Genomic DNA, 20,134 nt, shown 5'->3' on the forward strand with positions numbered 1-20,134 from the left:
GAGATCATTCGGAAACCTATAAAACCCTGGTGCTTTGTTGGATTTCTGCAGTGCTATAACCAATTCAATCTCTTAACAAAAAAAGGATTCAGAGGCTTCAGGGTTAGTCATAACGTAGGTGCCTCTCAGATAAATTCTTTTTCGCCCTGCTGTACAATTTGCTAAAATGGTCCATCTAGTTGCCATTATTGTTCACAGCCATTCTGTGGGATCCTGCAGACCATACACTACATACATTTGGTGAATGGGATATTGTAGCCCATGGCAGTTTACACCCACCCACCAAACCTGGTATAATATATCAAAGAACATTCATTTTTCACTTGGTTTGCAGACTCACAGAACTGAAAGAGCCAATATAGGTCCAGGGCATGTCTGATGGCCTTGCCCAGACCATATTGCACACTAGACATGGCTAGAGACCATGGGCAGTGTCTACATTCAGTGGCACAGAGCCCATGCCCTGCTGAAGATGGTCATTTGGTGTAGCAGCTCGCTATGTCTTGTGTGCGGAGCAGGTGTTGTTTCAGGGCCATGTGCATAACCAAAAGCCATTCCTCAGGCAAAGTGTTCACAGGTATGGGGGAAAGTGATGCCTTCTGGACAAAGAAGGTAGTTAGATGTGTTGGAGCAGGAATTAACAAAATACCCCCAGTAGAATGCACACTGTTGAAGTATTCTGCAGGCAAAGTGGCCCAGGGTATGCCCATGACCATGCCCAGTGACAAATGGAGGTGACTTTGGGTCTGCCAGGGACATGGTCAAATGTCAAGTTCCTCCCCATATGAAAATTGCCCAATGTGCATGGCTACAGATTATGCCCGTTGGTATAGTGAGTGCCTATGCCCTGGTAGATGGCCACGTACAGGCAAGGTGACCACTGGGCATGGTAATAAAGCAATGCACAGTAAAGTGGTTACTGGTCCTGGCCTTCACCCATGCTTAATTGCTATTTCAGGTGGATTGTGGGTGCCTCTGTATTTTTGTAAGTTAGTGCACCTGGCAAAATGTCCCCAGGACATGTCTGCCATGTCCAGAGTGGGTGGTTTGAGGCTGCACGGGGCACATGGTGGCTCTGCCTTTGCAAAGTGGCAACAGGACGTTGATGCAGGTCAGCCATAGCAGCCAATTTGAGTACCCATGAAGAGCATATATATGCAGGTTATGCCCAGTGGCCAAAACAAGAGTTTTGAATGTGCATCGGGCATAGCATATGGCCATGCCGAGAGCAAAGTGGACACTCGTCACTTGGAAGTGGTATTGATGGCTCAAGGGCATTCCTTTGGTAAACCTTCCAATGAGCATAGCCTCAATTCATGTGGCTAGACTGCCTGGGGAACATTGCATGCCAAACCACAGGCAAAGTAATTTCTGAGTATGGTCAGAGTCCATGGTTAGTTGTCAAAGCAGGTCATTTGGGGGTGATCAGGGCATATTCACAGCCAATGCCTTGTGTCCTCTAGGGGTGACTTGAGTGTGACAAGGGCATGGGTATTAGCCAAGGAAAGAGGCCATTAGACATGGCGAGAGGCCATGCGCTGAGGATACAGCCGGTTACTTGGAGCTACTTGGGGCAAGGAAAAAGACCATGCTAGGGAGAAGTCACCAATGGGCCCGGAGAGAGACCTTTAAACTGTATCACCTTAAACATTATAACTGTGCACCTACCATTGTGGTGAGTTGGCTTCAAATCACAGCCTCACTTGGGTGAATGGAACAATTGCTAACTGGACATGCATTAGATATGCATGGTGGAACTTTCATGAAGCACATGTTCTCATATCTCACTCATTCTACTACATAACCACTTTGTGAACCACGGGATCTAAATGCAGGTTCTGCTTTTTCTTGTATGCAATGAGCATATTGCAAATCTCATCTCCTGCAATTTCAGTGCAGATAAACATAAACTGTGTTGCCAACTCAAGCAGAAACAAAGCGTTGCATTACTGTTGAGTCTGATAACCATCTGACACAAAAAGAGCTAAGGGAATGAGGCCAAACTGAATTTAAAATAGTGGGCTAAGGTTAAGTGTGTGAGAACATTCACTACAATCAGATTTCCCAAATTCTGAAGAACAATTTCCGGTTCGATAGCACAGCTCGCTTTGACATCTGTGCAGAGCCTGCTGACGCAAGTTCGAATCCCGGCAGGGCCAAAGTCAGCCTTTCATCCTTCCGAGTTTGATAAATGAGCACCACACACCATGGGTAATAAATAGCAGCGCTCAGATGCCTGAGGGTTTGTAGCGCTATATAAATGCTAAATTAGTATTATTATACATATCTCTGATCTAATGCACCCCACCATAACAATGCCACACCAATATCTGAGATAAGAAACTGGCTGTTTTAAATCAGAATATTCTTGTTTTAAATTGTTTTTAAATAATACATCAAGAAATATTGTGCAGCCCCCTAACCTTCAATGCTTAGAATGTCACCCACAATATATCACATACATCCATGCAGCTTGTTAACAGAAAGGAAATGCAACCTTCCTCTTAACCTTTACATTCACAACACACACAGCAATTCATACTTAAAAAAGCAAATCTGAATAGGTATTTTAGGCAAAATAAACATCCTCTCCAATATGAACATACACATTGTCATCAGTTGTCGGAATCAAAAAGACATAACCCCTCTTAGAATAATGGTTTTTCCTAGTTGCTGCAAATAATCTTTGTGGATGCTGGAATTCAAGGATAATCCCTGTTCCTGTATATAAGGAGCTCTGTTCTCCTCGCGGCCGCGCTGTTGATTAAAGCAATCTCAGTCGCAATTTTGTGAAGTGGCATTTCACTTATTTTGTTCTGGAAGAAGTAGGAGGTATACTCCTGGCCACTCACAATGCGACCGGACAACTAACCTGGAAAACTGCCGTTTGATATTAATGATTCCAAGTCGCAGAAGATTCACCCCCAATAGATTGTTGTTTCACTCTTCTTACAATACATTTAAAAACAAAAGAAATCACTGAAACCATCAATAAGTGTTGGCATCAGCGAGAAGTATTGGCTTAACAAAAGACACATTCAACTCTAAAATGATAAACAGAACAATGACCAACGTTGCAAGATGGTTACAACTTTAGACACCGGAATTGGACAACACAAGCTGGGTGTTCTATGTAAATACTTGGCAAATTGTCCTTCCCGTCATCACCGGGCTCAGTTTTTGCGAATTCGATTAAATGCAATCAATACAAAAGCAGCATTGTGGCTTCGCCATTCAAATAAAGTAAACAACGACAGATGTCGTTTCTGTATGAAAGAACCTGAATCTATCGAACATCTGATAACCAAATGCACGTCGCTCACAACAAAACGATCCTTACATTTAGGCAACTTTTGCCCAGCAGATCCAGAAGCACGTGATTGGTGGTCGCAGGCAATGGCCGGGAATGGTGTCAAATTTTGCTGTGCGATAGTCAACTTTATAGATGCACTTGATCTAGAGAACACAGAAGGACAATCCTAATGGAAAGTACATTAATTGAATTTTTTGATGAAACTTGTTTGTAATAAAAGTCTGATGTCACGGTACTATACTGTGACATATTTTGACTGATGTTTCAACAAAAAAAAAAAAAAAGATAAATCTATTAATTTCTAGCTTGTACATAGAAACAAGAATGTTTGGTAGGGTTAACTTGTTCAGTCTTCTTCTAAAGCATCTTGAGGTATTAAAGAATCACACAAGCATGCTATTTGAAAATTAAAATAGAAGAGGAATCAACAACTTCATTTCAACTGGCACTAAGAGTCCAGTAAAGGCAGAATACATTAATTTCGGAACAAAGTTAGGTGTAAAAATGACATTGGTTAATGGAATAGACATTATTTTCTTGCAAGTGAAGGGGAGAAAGTAACATACTTCCTATTTCACTTTGATGAGTAGAAAACACTATTCAGGATTTTTCGTTTATATAAACTATATTTCTCACATACCAAGACGTGTATCAATTCCTGAAACTCAGTGAGACAAGTTTTACACTGTGCCCACAAACCCAGATCTAATTTGCTCCTGTGCAAGCTCAGGGAATTAATACATAATTTGTTGCTGTAATAGACAAATATGCCCTGACACGTGTTGGGCTTTAGGACAATCTCTTTTAAATATAAGTCCACAAAGTTTCATTGAGAGTCCCATTCCCACTTTAGTGACATATCATGTCACGGGAGTTCCTTCAAAATACTATCAATCTCAACTTGGGAATTAGAACATTTTTAGGACAATTATCTAAATGTTCTGCGATTATTGTAGTAAATTCTGGCTTTCCATTCAAAGGACCAGGGCCGGAAGTGATATCAACAGCTCAAGGCAGCTATGCCCGGTAAACTGTTCCTTTCATTCTGTCCACCTGCTTCCAAATCCCTCTCAGGCAATATGCTTCTTTTTTGGGAAAGGCTTCTGTATTCAGTTCCTTATGAAAAGGCCTTCTTAAGGAGAGGTTATATGAGTTATTTCCAATTGGAACCCCTATTTTTCCCCTGTCGCCAGGCTCTCTTCCTTTGCTGCTTTCCCAAAAGCATTGTCTCTTTCCATAAGGTTGACTTTAAACACTCTGCTTACACCACCCATGTAGTATCAGTTGAAGCTGCCATTTTAGATTGGTCGAAGCCTTTAATAGGTTCCCTTTAATTATTCACACCAGCAAGGATCATCCTCTTTGTCAAAATTATGTAAATGTATTTAAAAATTACATAAGGAAAGTATTAACTTGGAGTTAATCGTCCCCTCTGTAATTATGATCATATGGGACGGAACTATGCCTTTACTTTATCATTTCTAGAATGGAATTGTGCCATTAAGAAGGATGATATATATTGAGAAGTGCAAGAACATTCTGAATTCAGACGATTTATGTTTCTTTAGCCACAGGCATTACAAGGTTATTAAAAAAGTGAATGTAATAATAGTTTGTACAGTTTAATATATTCTTTGCATCTCCATTTTACTGGGGATTCTCTAGTGAATCAAAGTCTATTTTATTTATTTATTTGCATTTTTAAAGCGCTCACACAGCCCAGGGACATCGAGGTGCTGTTACCGGAATCTGTCTTAGTTGCGTATTTATAATGCACTTAAAAACACTTAAAAACCAGAGGTTTCTAAGCGCGGACCCGAGGATCGAACCTGTGTTGCTTTGCGTCATCTTGTTTTGAAGGCGGGACCGTTGCCGCTGAGCTATCCTCCCGGCACATAGATATTTTTGTTTATTAAATTGGACAAAGGCTTTAAAAAATAAAGCTTACACATATTTAATTATTTGTCAATTGAAAATATGTTTCTATTGATGCACGTTAGTGTCAAATCCAGTGTGAACTATAGTGTTAGTACATTGACACATGTTTTATCAGTTAAATCCACCTGCTGAGATAAATACCTGTTAAACAAAATTGTCATTTTGATAGGCTACTTTAAAAAAAAATAGACGTAATAGATGGGGCATTACTGATCTGACAGGACAAGGTTCAAGGTCTCTTTGACGCATCTGCTATTTGATGTTACGATTACCAGCGGACCATATTTTCATCAGTGTCATTCAAGGGTTGTCCTGCAGCTAAACATAAAATAATAGGCACATGAAAATCCACATTTTGGAATGTATTTACCTTTTTTCTGTTATTGAATTTTACATACAAACCTTTGTCCTGAATACACATGACTGCACCAATTATTCTTTCAAATGGTTGAGTCACAATGAATGATAATGTGACTTGTTTTCAAGAAAATGAACAACTACTTTTCTGGGTTCAAAACACCTCTGCATAAACATATCATTTAGGTCTAGCCTGAGTTCAAAGTCAGTTAATGATTTTGAGGATAGATGTAAAAGTACTTGTTACTTTGGGATTGTTAGTAAAAGATACCTCTTCTCCCTCAATTGAACCCTACTTTGATTATTACCAATGCCCTTGTACTTTACTAAATTGATTATTGTGACTGTCTGTGTGCATGTAGCTGAGTGGATACGACTGCTAGTGTAAAGTTGAGGGCAAATTTGTTTCCAATATGGAAATTCTGACCCTAAACGTCCTTAAATATTTGATTAACTGAAATAAATTAGGGCCAAATGTAAGTGGAAATTATGTTGTGCCTGTTGTTCTGGCATAGATGGAATCTTCTGGACTATGAGTTCATCTACCGGAAAGCCCCTGGCTTCCTACGCTCTCTGCTGCATCTTTGACATTGTTCTGCATGACAGCCAATCCCTAGATGGCTGCCACATTGCGTCTCTGCCAATCTCAATATGGCAGATCTTTCTTCTGCTGGATCATGCCTGGCAGAGACGTCGAAGCTACACTATACAAGACCTACTAGGAGTTATTCCCTGTGCATTATTGAGCATATGTTTACTACTTACCTCATGTCTGCTCCTGCCTAATTCCTTGTTTTAGAGGGGTTTCCTCTACTTCTGCCTACTAGTATCCTGTCTTGTACCGCTGCCCCTTGTTTATCTTTCTTGCCTTCTCCTCCTTCAGCCGGTTGTTTTCTCCTTCTTACTTTCACCTCCACTGCCTGCCTTTCCTCGGACCAACTTCCTTGCTACCAGTCATCTGTCATCAAGAACACTTCTATGAACTTCAACATTGTTAATTAAAGCAGAGGGTTTTCCCCCTCTGGTTTTATTTCCTAGTTGGTTTCCATCTTTGGGGGTCACCTTGGTGGTAGTTTCCTTACCATCAGGGTGGCCTATTCAGAGGGGCAACCATTATTCACCAAAACCAATGCCAGGATACCTGAGGTAAGACCTGTCAATAGCAGTGGAGCACAAAAAACATTTAACCCATTACACCCAATCTAATGTAATACACACCGACTAGAATTCAGGGCAGGTGTAGCCAGTCCACATTCATTGTATTTTTCTCATTTGGATTGCAGTGCCTTCGAATTATAGCCCACTCTTAAGGAACATGATACTAGTCTCTATTCACACTCTTTCTGATTTAAAGTTTACCTGTTCTTTTGCTTCACAGCTTTTTGGATGTTTTAATTCAACTCATGGGTGGCTGGTCCACATAACCAATTGACACCGTTACAGAACACAAAAGCATAAATTGATGTCACATGGGATATAGCACAGCATACAAGATAATCATTCATAAGGTGGATATCTCCACTCTTTTGACTTATACTATGAATCTTGACACTTAATCAAAGACATCTGCATATGTTTCTTATTTTAAAATATATGCATATCCATGTTCTCAAACTTAACAATAATACAGAGAGTGTATCACAATACAAAAAATGCAGTCACAATAGACATGAAACAAAACAAACCATCTTAACATCCACTAATGATTTTGAACATAAAAAATATAATTTGCAACCAATTTGTATGATTGACAATTCATACCACATTAAAAATACAAAAATACCAATCATCATGATGAACCAATCATATTGTAAAACAGTGGTCTACTAGCAGAGGTCACCATCTTGCATATCAGGGTATATATATATATTGTGCTGGGAACCTTCATATGATCTAGTTTTGACAAATGGGATTTTTTTTGTAACTTGTCTTCCTCAAGACCAATTAGTTTAAACTGCAAGACAATATACTGGACTTAAAGAGAAGGGCAATGTAAATAATGTAATCACTCAATCAACTACATGTCAGTAGACAAGGATAAAACGCATGTATTGAATCATATTTCATTATATGACTTTCGAGCACTGATTTAGAAATGTGTGCTTCTTTTAATTCGGCTAATAGGTGCCTGATTTAAAAACAATATATACATAAATGTGATGGTACCGAGTGTATCCTAATCATTTATTGAAACTGTTCTAGAGATACCTGTTGATTTATGAAGACAGGAATAATATCATTGTGTTCATGCCCATATGTTTGTTTGCAAGTGTTAACAAGATCAAACTACAGCAAATTGTTAATTACTCTGCCGTGCATCATTGAGTTAGCATCCAAACATGTTATTTCAGCATTTCTGTAACAACCCCTAAATAGAATTAAGTGGAATTGCCATCACAATATGGTCATAATTTACCAGTTACAAACACAATGATTACAGTAAACCGGACATGGCTGTACGAATGTTGTCATATCTCTGCCCATACGCTGGGGTTCCAATGTGAAGTGCCAAGCAGGACCTGAACATCATTTACCTCCCGCGATATTGTGCTGTGCTAAACTGATTGGGGAAATGCTCTAGTCTTTCAAATTCATGATGTAAAAACATGACTTCCAGCACATAAATGACTGCTAATGTTGACTCAAGTTTGAATCATGTGCTGAATTCCCATTCACATATCTAGTCAGTATGCGTGTACTTAACTTTCTATCACTTCAATTCTCTTTAATTCTTCGAGCACATCTCCCAACTAGTTGACTCTTTCCCTCCTGATTACCACATCATTGTCATTGGTGACTTCAACCTCCCCTCTCTGTTGCTCTATCCACTGACTTTAACTCTATTCTACCTTACCATTCACTCTCTTCTGTTCACATTAAAGTAGAAACCCCCTTGCCCTAATTATCATCTCCTGTCAACTCTGAACCTCTAATATCCCCACTGTGAGCTCTCCCTCTGATCACTCTATCCCTTTTGCCTCAATCTCCACTCTTGCTTCTTCCTCACTCTTTCCATCTACTACAACCATTACTAAGTGCATATGTCCCACCGCCCAACTTCCTGACTACTTCTCTGATGTAGCCCACTCTCTCTCCTCCTATGCTGAGCTCCCCTTTGCATCCACTCAAGAAGACTTCGCCAACTCTAACTCTGCTCTTTATGCTCCCTTTTCATCTCACTCTCCTCTTAGCACCATCACTCCTACATCCTCCCCCCACGGCCCTTGATTACACCTCTCATCCGCACCCTGAAAACAACAATGCAGAAAAAGATTTGCACTTGGCAAAGCTCAGGACACTCCTCTGATCTCCAACTCTATCTCACTGCTCTTCAAACCTATTCCTATACTCTTGACTCTGCCAAACCGATCTTCTTTCTCTCTCTCATTTCTTCTCAATCCTCCAAACCTAGGCACCTCCAAAAATCTCTCAACTCAATTATCTCACCTCCTAAACCCACCTCCATCTCCTCTACTCTTTCTACAAATAGATCTTACTCTCTACTTTACATCTAACATGTCTGTCATTCACAGTACCCTCGCTAATTACCTTCTATCCCCTGCTCACTTTTCTCCACCACTCCTACCCTATGCTACCGCTATGATATCTTCCTTTGCCCCTACCAACCCTGATGAGATTACTGCCCTACCCCTCAATGCTAACCCTTCCTGTGCCTCCACTGACCCACTGTTTCTGCACATTGTTAAGCACATAGCTCCCAGTGTTGCTCCACATCTTACTTCCATCTTCAACTCCTCTCTTGGCAATGCCACTTTTCCCTCATCCAATAAGACAGCTACTGTCATCCCTCTACTTAAGAAACCTCGTCTAAACCCTAACTGTCCTGCCAACGTTCTCCCTTTCTCTCTTCTACCACACTATTCCAAAATCCTGGACTTAGTAGTATTCAATCAACTTACTGAGTTCCTTGATACTGTCAACCTACGGGACAGTCTTCAATCTGGCATCTGACATCTGCATTCTACTGAGACAGTTCTACTCAATGTCAGCAACTTCCTTCCCCTCGGCATGCAAACTTTTAATCTATTATTCTTCTTCTTGACCTCTCTGCTTCCTTACTGTCAACCATTCTGACCTTCTCTCTACATTATCTCTCTTTGGTATCAGAGATAAGGCCCCCACTTGGTTTACTTCATACCTTGCCCACAGGCACTTTTGGGTGTCCTGGAACAGCCTCGTCTCCCCACTCAACCCCTACTGTTGGAGGTCCTCTAGGGTTGGTCCTTGGTCCACTTCTCTTCACTCTCTATACTTCAGCTCTTGGCACCCTGATCTCTTCTTATGGCTTCTCCTATCGACTCTTCACTGACAACACTCAGATCTTTTTCTACTTTCACACCTTATACTAGGTGTGAAAGAGCCATTGTCAAAAACTTCAAACTGTCTCTCCACCATCAAATATTGGATGGTGCCTCACTCGCTCATGAGAAACTCTGCTAAGACTGATGTTCTCTAATTCCCAGCAAGCAAGCTGCCTCATCCTATCCTCCTCTGCTTCTCATCTCTCCTGACTACCTTCCTTACTCTGCTTCCACTCTTAACCTTAGTGTCATCATCACCCCATCACACAATTTCTTGCTCTTCATCTCCAAATCTGTCATTGCAGCCAGACTAAGGGCCTCACTAGGCATTTACACGTTAGGCGGTAAGGTAGGGTGCCACAAAGGGACCTTGGAGCTAATTACAGTACCGCAATTTGCGGTACCGTAATTAGCGCCTTCCCCATTCCCATTATGCCCTATGGGGGCAAAAATGGGAATGGGGAAGGGCCTTGGTGAATGGGGAATTACCGCCCCCACCCACCTTGGAGTAGGGCGGTAATTCCACCATCCACCAAGGCGGACAAGGTAAAATACCGGCGGCAACCGCCTACCATGTAATGAGGCTCTAAATCTGGCATATTCTTCCTTTCATTACTGCTAAACAGCTAATCCCCTACTAATTCCTTTCTAGATCGGACTACTGTGCAAGACTCCTCTATGGCCTTCCCAAATAAGCTTTTTCACTTCTGGTCATCAACTTCGTGAACCGCACACTTTAATCCTTTCTCACTTTGACAATGCCCATTATCAAATTGTCTGGCTATCTATGAAACAAAGGGCTAAGTATATACCTCTTCTCACCATCTTCAAAACTATCCATGGGCTCACCTCACCCAACCTTTCTCTTAATTTTGATACCTACTCTCCTCGTCGAACATTAAGATCATCCTTGGCCCACCTACTTGCCACTACTTGAGCCACCTTTTCTCCCTCTCATTTCCGCTCTCTCTTTCTTCTCACACCCCTACTTTGGAATCCTCTTCCTCTCCCTCTCTGTACTACTCAAACTCTACCCCTATTTAAATCCAACATCAAATGTCTCCTCCTTTCTGAAGAACCTGTTTCCTAGCACTCTATGCTACTCCATCACCCTGTTTTCCTCTCTCCCTATCATACCCTTCATTGACATCCTAACAACACTTTTCAGTCTCTCCTCCATCCTTAATTCAGCACTTTCTCCACCACCCCATTCCAATGTCATTCTGTCTTGTCCTCATCCCTGGTTTATGTTTCCACCTTCCCCTGCAACATCTGGTCTTCATGTCACATTCTCTCATCCCATTTTAAAGGACCCATGTCCTCCACCCTGTTATCAATGGTAAATTCTGTTAGGGTTTTGGGCCAAATATGCATTGCTTTCCCTGTGATTTGTATTAATAAATAAATAATACACGAATAGTAATAGGTCAGTTATGAACTTGGCATTAGATACATTGGCCTTTGGTTTAGATTTCATTTCTTTGAAAGGGTGCTAATTGTTTAGTCAAGTCAAGCAAGATGGTGAACCATCTTGCTTGACTTGACTAAACACAGGCTGGCAGGACATCAACAGAAGCACTGAACGAGGGCATCTGAACGCAAATATGGTACTGGTTCCTTAGGATCTTTTTCTGTTTGTGGATGATTGGCAATATTGTGGTTTGCACATTTCTTCATGGGGATTGCCAGTGGTGTGCCTACGTGCTCATCGATAGTTGTTTGGATATTAATGTCTCATTAATTATTCACAAGCCAGGGTAGTTGTCTCTTATTGAATATTGATTGGTCAACCCCCTCATGTTGACTGGTGTCCAAGAGCCATAAACACATTTTCAATTCAAGGACTACGTATTTGAAAACTATTCCAGATACTCCTGTCCTTGTGCTTTTGTGAACCTTTGTAGGCAATGGAATGCTACAGCACTCTCAAAAATGATACACAGAAGCATGAGATGACCTATTCCAATCACTACACAATTGCAATAATTAATTTGTTCCGCCATTCTTTGCCTTCATTCAATATGCATTCGAGAAGATCAAAATAAAAAGATGAAACCTAATTACAGATTTTTTGTTGAGATAAATATGTCAAAACATACCTGAAAGAAAAAATCCAGCACTGTTGTTTGGTTCCATGGAGAATAGGCGGCTTCCATGGCAACACCCTCTTGCGCACATTCGGTTTGCTCTTGTTGAAAAAGCACTTCATGAACGTACTGGTGAATCTTCTCATTCATCATGTTGATGCATAACTAAAAAAATAAATATAGATAGATAACAAGGGGTAGATATGTAATTCATTCATTAAGACTGAAAAATACTACAGAGTGTGCCAACACATAGATCTCAAAACACACAACAGATTAAATCAAATGCATGCTGTCTAATGAACACAAAACATACAGCAGTCTTCCAAATGCACATACCCTATCCATAAAGTACATAGTCAGTGTTTGGATGCTATAGAAAGCTATTAGCTTTTTTGATCCAAGTCCCTTTGTCTCTCTAAAACACTGTATTATGAATCAAACGGTAACTCAGGAGTATAAACTGGCAAAATCTCCTTTAGTCGTCAGTTTCATTCTACACCTTGTACAAAATGAAACTCTTCTGACAAATAACGTTGCAGACAGAAATCCACCTGCTATCAAGCACGTTCTAAATTGTGGCAGATTCCATAGGAATCCATTTGTTTTACACTTGCATTACAATTTTGCATGACGTGTACAAACAAGGCAGAAGAGGACATCACAGTGAAAATGCAAACTGCTCTCTGTGCCCCTTCTCTACTTGGGGGAACTAATACATCGGGCCTCATTACGAGTTTGGCAGTAGCCGTGCCTGTTTTACAGGCATGGCTGCCGCCAAACTCGCTACCGGCACCGCCACCCGCGATTGGGCAATATCCGGCCCATTACGAGTTGAATGGGCCGGTAATCGCCCATTTTCGGGTGGCTGTATTGCCGGGCTCCCTGTCACCATTCTGCCCCACAAGGTAGAATGGGGGTGGGGAGCATGGTTGCACCGGCACCATTGATAACAGTGCCGGTGCAATTACGAGTTATGCTCACGGGTGCCGCACAGCCCACCATGTCAGACCTGGAAGGCTGTCAGGCACCCGTGAGCAGAACTCGTAATTCCGCAGTACAGTACGAACGGTGCTGGTGCCTTACCGGCACCGTTCATACCGTATCCGCCTACATTATAATGAGGTCCATTGGTTGGAGTGCAAAATGTAGTTGCAAATGCACAGGCATGCCTTAAAATGTCCAATTTAGAAAACAAACCTGTATTGTGATGAAATGATGACAAGTGCTAATCCACCTAGTCAGTTCCTAACTACTACTCAACCAACAGTGATCCCAAACACACACAGCTTGATGGGTGCCCCTCCTTCACCAGTTCTGGCAACATAGGCAAGCTATACTCTCAGGAGGAGTGTTAATTGTAGGAACCCAAACAGCAATAGTACAATGACTCTGAAGTAAAAGAATGTCCAATCAAGGACTATCTAAGTATATAAAAGTGAACATGTGTGGGTTTGTGGCTTAGTGGCTTTCTGTATGTTCCCTATACAATTCCACACTGTTGCACCAATCTGTAACAAATTGTGCACCTGCTCGGACCCTGTAGACATTATTGGCTACATGATTTCTGGACACCCCATCCCTTTCCCTAGATATCAACAAAAGTGAAGATTGGGTTTGTGGCTTTGCATATGTTCCCTATACATGTCCACACTGTTTCTCCAATCAGCCTCAAATCTTGCAAAGTCACTTGTTAGGACCGAGCAGACATTACTGGTTACATGACATTTGGACACCCCTTCCCTTTCCCAGGATTTCAGCAAAAGTGAAAATGTGGGTCGGTTTGTAGCTTTGTTTATCTTCCCTATACAATTCCACACTGTTTCACCAACCTGCACACAAGTTTACGCATGTCACCTGTTAGGACCCTGTGGACATTACTGGCTACATGACATTTGGACACCCCTTCCCTTTCCCCAGATTTCAGCAAAAGTGAAAATGTGGGTGTGGGTTTGTGGGATTGTAGCTTCGCGTAGCTTCCCTCTACAATTCCATACTATTTCACCAATCTGCACCACATTTTACACAGTCACCTTTTAGTACCGTATGGACATTACTGGCTACATGACATTTGGACACACCCTCCCTTTCCACGGATTTCAGCAAAAGTGAAAATGTGTGTGTGGGTTTGTAGCTTTGCGTATATTCCCTATACAATTCCACACATTTTCATCAATCTGTACAATACAACATTTTGCACAGTCACATGTTAGGACCGTGAGGACAATACAGGCTACATGACATTTAGACACCCCTCCCCTCTCCCCGGATTTCAGCAAAAGTAATAATGTGTTTGTGGGTTTGTGGCTTGGCAAAGTGTTGTTCCTTATACAATTCCACACCATTTCGCCAATCTGCACCAAATTACCTGTACCTATGAGGGAATGAAAGCCCGGGCAAAGCTGAGTATATCAGATAAAATAAACATGTACATGATAATTAAAGAACTACAAATCAAGTGAACTAAATAAAAACAGCAATATCATACCTTTGTTAAGAGAACAAAGAAAAGAAAGAAGTGTGCATTTTCTGGCACTCTGGCTACTTCAGCAAGGGTTTTCAGGCAAGGAAGTGTACCAAGGTCACTGTTCAAAAGACTATGCTTGAAATCCAAAGTGGAAAAATTACTTATAAGTCACGGGGGTTCCGTAAAGTGGACCAGGTGGAGAGAGCCTTTTACTGCACCTTGTTCTTATCTTTATAGTACTGAACGAGGCTACTTGGCACTTTAGCTGCCATCGAGCAGATGTTGCGATGTTTGAGGTTATGCAATTCCACAGGGAGATGGTGTCAAGTCAATTCGGATGTGCAGGCCTCCGAACAGGTGGAGTCGACATTTGAATCATAAAATCAATGTCTTCCAATGGTTTGAGTAGCTGTTAAGTCAACAGCAAGACAATGACTTCTGCTGGGTTGAGTTAGAGTTCATGATGGCAGGTGTGATGTTTTTCAGCAGATCAAATCAAAGCTTGAGTTTTTTTGCTCTCTCGAAGGACAAGCCTGCAGTTTGTATTGTCCAAGATGATCCATGGCAATTTGTCAAGCATGAATCTGTGTGGCTCCAAATACAGCAAGTGCTTCAAAGTTGTCTCAGAGTGAAAACAGTGGCCTGGTGTGTCCTGTGGCAGTTGGAAGGTGTCAATAGCTATTGAATTGGATCAAAGGTGGCCTAAAGCAACACAACCAGATCCCAGATGCTCTTGGACTTTCTGGGTGAGGTGAGTACTGATCTAGGGGTTCTAGGACAAGATGAGTCCTTCTGACGAACTCCCTATCCAAGGAGCCAAGTTGCCACCTACAGTGGCTTCTTCATCTCAAGTGACATGGTCCTGCTTCCAGTGCAGTCATCAGGTAAGGCATTAGGCCAACAGACATTCACCGCCAAAGTGACATGGTAATGGTTAGGGAGGAGAGCTCTCCTCTGCATTGGATGACTTCTGTCTTCACTTCTATGGCAGAGGATTCTAGAATGTACTTCACATCCAACAAGGGTCCAAAGATGTATTCTTCTTCTTGCTGGTCTCCAAAGATGAATCAAAGAAAAAGCAGGACGTCCCTTCCTTATAAAGGTACCCTGCGACAGGGGCTGGGCCAGCGTAAATGTTTGCTGAAAAGAGTCCAATACCTGTTCTAACAATTGACCTCTGCCTTTTGATAACATACCCAGCATGCATTGCTCTTCAGTAAATGGAGGTGACAGGAAGGAAGAGAGTAGTGAAAGGAAAAAAAAAAGATGGTTGGTCCCCTCTTCAAGCCTACCTTCCCCCTCTGGTTACTTTAAACCTGACCCTTTTTCATGCCTGTTCCCCTCACAAGGAGCTCTAGTGTGAAGTATCCTGGTGTAAGGCTGGGTTTGTTATGACAGTGCTGCCTTTGGAACACCAAGGATGGGAGGGAGGATAGCTCAGGGGCAATGCATGTGTCTTGGAAGCAAGACAAAGCATAGCAACACACGAATCCCAAGCTCGGGCTTATGAACCAGTCGATATTAAGCATGTTATAAAAGAACAATTATAATAACACCCAGGAACTTTCTTGAAGGGAGTATCTGGGTTTTCAGAGGAGGAGGTGTTTTCCTTCCTCCTTGGGAAAAAAATAGAGGCAGCATCTTGGCTATTGTCTGACTTCCATTAATGAAGATAGCCAGGCTGTCAAGGAATACATATTGAACTGGCATAACTGGGCCTGGGCTCACAGAGTTGACACTTGCATGATATAACATTGTTGTGGCTTTCAAAGTGGTGTTCCCTTATCAGTCACCATACCACAGCCATACATGGCTAATATTTAAATATGACCCTGTCACCAGACTGATTACAGCAGACAGCTATTATAATTTAGACCAGAGGTACAGACATGAAAATGCTACCACTGCTTGCATGGAACTTCTGCCCCAGCAGCGGTCAGGAATGCACCTACAACCTTTGGAACTGGCCTGCGTCACTGGAAAGTAGGAGCAGCAGATACCATGAGACTGGAGCAGCGAAAGCACTATATTTTTGGCATGAAGCATTTTTGAAAGGGGATGTGCTTAGTAGAACCTCTTCTCAGAAGCACAATTATGTGCATCATTTTATTTTTAAAACAATAATCTAGAGATTTCAGACCTGTGGCACATGGAATTTTGTTGCATGTGCATTGTTCACCTGCTTTAATAATCCTTTGCCAGGATTGATGACATTCTTACAACTGCCTTTATTATGGCTTTTCAGCACTGTATCCGTGTCCAATGATGCATTCATTGCAACAGATCAGTTATCCCAAATAATATATTCTTGTGTGTGGTTACAGGGTGTCTTGCATTTGCATGCATGTGGTGGTTTTCAAGTGTAAGGTGGGTTTACAGGTCCACTCCAAGCTGGACCTGCGAGCATATTTCATTGACTAACTTGCTATGATGTTTATATATTGTGCAGTGTTCACTTCTTTCTGGGCTAGGGTTTTGGCATTGCACTCCTCCACGTTAGGGTGGTGGGGGGTGATTCCTATCCAATAGACTTCAACCAGAGTGCAGGAGAGAGGCCTGGCATTACTAAGTTGTATGCATAGTGCAGGTTGCATATGGTTCAGTTGATAATGGATATGTTCGCCTCACATGAGGAACGGTGTTAAGTCTTAGTGCTTTGTACATGTGTGATGCCAGTGCAGCCCAAGCAAATAGTTAACATTGCTTGGATCCACTTAATGTTAACATGCAAGAAAGCTGTTAGAATGTAATAATTGAAGTGTCTCCTAAAACAGCTAATATGAGGATGTTAAGAAAATGAGAGACTGGTTAATTGCATGAGATGAAACCACACAATGACCATAATAATAAAGGCTGGATGAGAATGGACAATAATTGGAGGATTTCAGATCACAAAAGATTCACATGCATATTATGTGAGGTTTAAAAATAAAAAACAATGTTGACATTTCATTGAACAATAAGATCCTTACTAGGTAAGAAAAGAAATAAACATGTAATCTGGTCTTCCCATTTACCAAAACCGTATTGAAGATTATAGATTGCATACAGTGTATCGCAGTGAACAAACAAATGTATGTTCTTTTAAAGAATCACATATTAGAAAATCAATGAAGTCTGGAAATCCAAGAAAATGTCCTTGCATAATAAAATGAAGAACCACAGAGTTCTGGGAAGTTAGAGTTATTGTCAAGAAATTAGACCACAAAGACAATCGTTGAACATTGTAGGCAACTGGTCAATGGCAAGATGCTGTGCCGTGTCTGATAGTTAGCATAAGAGAATTCTTAGAATCCTACCATGAAACATAGAAAGAGTTTGTAATCTCCCTTCTGTCCGCATTCTCCTTGATTTATCCTCTACTTTTGACACGGTCAACCATGCCATCCTGCTCAATCTTCTCCGTGACAATCTTGGTGTTACTGATCTGGCGCTGGCCTAGTTGACCTCCTTTCTCACCGACCGATCCTTTCAGGTCCAACTGGGGTCTTTCCTCTCTTTCATCTCTCTCTCTACTTGTGGTGTTCCCCAGGGGTCTAACCTCTCTCCCTGGCTCTTCAACCACTACCTGGCACCTCTTGCCCACCGCATCACTACTTTCTGATCTAATTTTCAATGCTATGTAGATGACATTCTTTTAAGCTCCCCTCACATACCCCTGCTTCTTCTCTCATACCAGACTGTCTGGCCGCAATTCAGGAATGGTGTGCCGGCAATGATCTCTGCCTTAATACCAGTAAGACTGTGATCCTCCTCATTGGGACACCTGCTCACTCCTTTCCTCTCTCTCTATCTCGCTCTCTCTCTCTCTCTCTCTCTCTCTGTCTCTCTCTCTCTCTCTCTCGCTCTCTGGTCCCCACTCTGGGCCCTCTTCCTGCTCCTTCCTGTGAGGCTAAGAACCTTGGTTTTATCTTCGGCTCCACCCTCTACTTCTCTCCTCACATCTCTGATGTCTCTAAGAAGTCAAACTATCAGCTGCACCTCCTCAGAGGTATTATTCCTTTTCTCACTTTCCCCCAGAAGCTCACTGTCTCGAGAGCTCTGGTCCTCTCTAGGCTGGACTATTGTAACTATTGTAACTCTGAAATCTCTTCACTGGCTCCGTGTGCCTGCAAGGATGAACCTCAAGACCCTCTGCATTGTCAACGAGGCTTTCTGGGGCCTAGGACCGCTCTACCTCCAACTCTCTCTTTCAAAACATCTTCCTTCTCGAGCTTTCCGCTCATCCACCTCCAACTCTCTGAAGGTCAGACCCTTCTCCAAGCAGAGATTTGGGGGCAGATCCATCTCCTCGGCTGGGGCCCCCCTCTGGAACAGCCTCCCTGCCTCTCTCAAACTTGACCAGAACCACCTCCGGCTCTGGATGCAACTCAAGACCTTCCTTTTTGCTTCCACTTTCTCTCTTCCTCTCCTCTGCTGATGTACCTGTCTGCTCCACGCACTGGTCACCTGGTCACTCTCTGAACAAGGACCCCGGCTACTGCATGTCCAGTTGCCCTTGCACTGCCTCCGTGCTCCCCAGCATTTAAGGGTCTGTATCTGCAACCCTAGAGTCCCTTCTCTCTGCACTTATCAGCCACCCTCTGGCTGCACTTGTGAGTTAACTGCACTTCCCCTTTCCCCTCCTTTCTTCCCCGCACTTGAGCAATCTGAATGACACAAGGCCTAGTAAGATCGTTATTTTGTCCTTCCTTGTCTCTCCCTCGTCTTGTTGTGCCTAGAAACACTTGTGCACAGGCGCGTTTTAAATGACACATCATATCATATCATATCATATACTTCAGAACTTAGTGTTTTTGGAAAGATACATCCCCTTAGGCACCTTTCTAGCCCTGAAAGCAGTAATAGGTTTGCAATTCACGTACGATCTTAAAAATCCTGTAGTTAACATGAGCATCAATGATCAATCTGGCAGGTGCTCCTGGGGAACAAATTGTCCTGCATACATTCTCCACATTGAAGGAGGATGACTTGTTATATTCATAACTAAGAAAACTGTAAATTGAGAGCATGGAAACACAGTCCTTGCTCAATTATAAATATGATTGTGTTCTTCAGCTGAAGTTCAAAAGCATTACAACTTTGATAATTCAAGCTAAACTATCATCTTATTTATATTCTGCATACATCGATAATATCTTTCAGCTTTATTCTAAAGAAATAAAAAAATACATATTTTCCAGGATATATCTTGGATAATGTACTAATCAATTAAGCATTCAAGTAGCCAGCATCTTCACCAAGTTCCCTGAACACATAAAATATTTGCTGGTTTAGCCTAAACTTTGGTCTAACTTTCTGGTTTAGAGAAAGGTAGAATGAGCTTTGGTTGCAGTTTCCGCTTTACAATAAGCTGGTATCCTTCCTAAAACATCAGCAATAACAGCAGGAAGCTAGGAGAAGAGATAGTTTGATGATTCATGATCTTGTAGACAAAAATAGAGATAAGCGTGTAGTAATCAACCAGTACAGAAAAATATATGAACTCTTCCTGATAATTTTAAAGAACATGTCAAACTTTAATTGACACAAAGCATCTCTGACTACAAATCAAAAGTTAAACTTACAGTTAGCTTACACCCATCTGCCAGTTAGAGGTGGAATTCACAGAAGATGAAACCTCTTTCTCACCTGAATCCTCAATCACCTA

General features: G+C 41.8%; 1 protein-coding gene across 3 annotated transcripts in view; it reads right to left on the reverse strand.

Annotated features, from left to right (window-relative positions):
* The window catches only part of MYO16 (myosin XVI), a 3,167,675-nt gene that overhangs the window by 988,392 nt on the left and 2,159,149 nt on the right, over positions 1-20,134 (reverse strand). For all 3 annotated transcript variants that reach the window (XM_069636567.1, XM_069636564.1, XM_069636566.1), the window contains exon 22: positions 12,030-12,182. In XM_069636567.1, the coding sequence (XP_069492668.1) occupies positions 12,030-12,182 (153 nt within the window). The remainder of the gene's footprint in view (positions 1-12,029; positions 12,183-20,134) is intronic.

Source organism: Ambystoma mexicanum, chromosome 7p, assembly GCF_040938575.1.
Source record: "Ambystoma mexicanum isolate Mex_15411 chromosome 7p, UKY_AmexF1_1, whole genome shotgun sequence".
Classification (NCBI taxonomy): Eukaryota; Metazoa; Chordata; class Amphibia; order Caudata; family Ambystomatidae; genus Ambystoma; species Ambystoma mexicanum.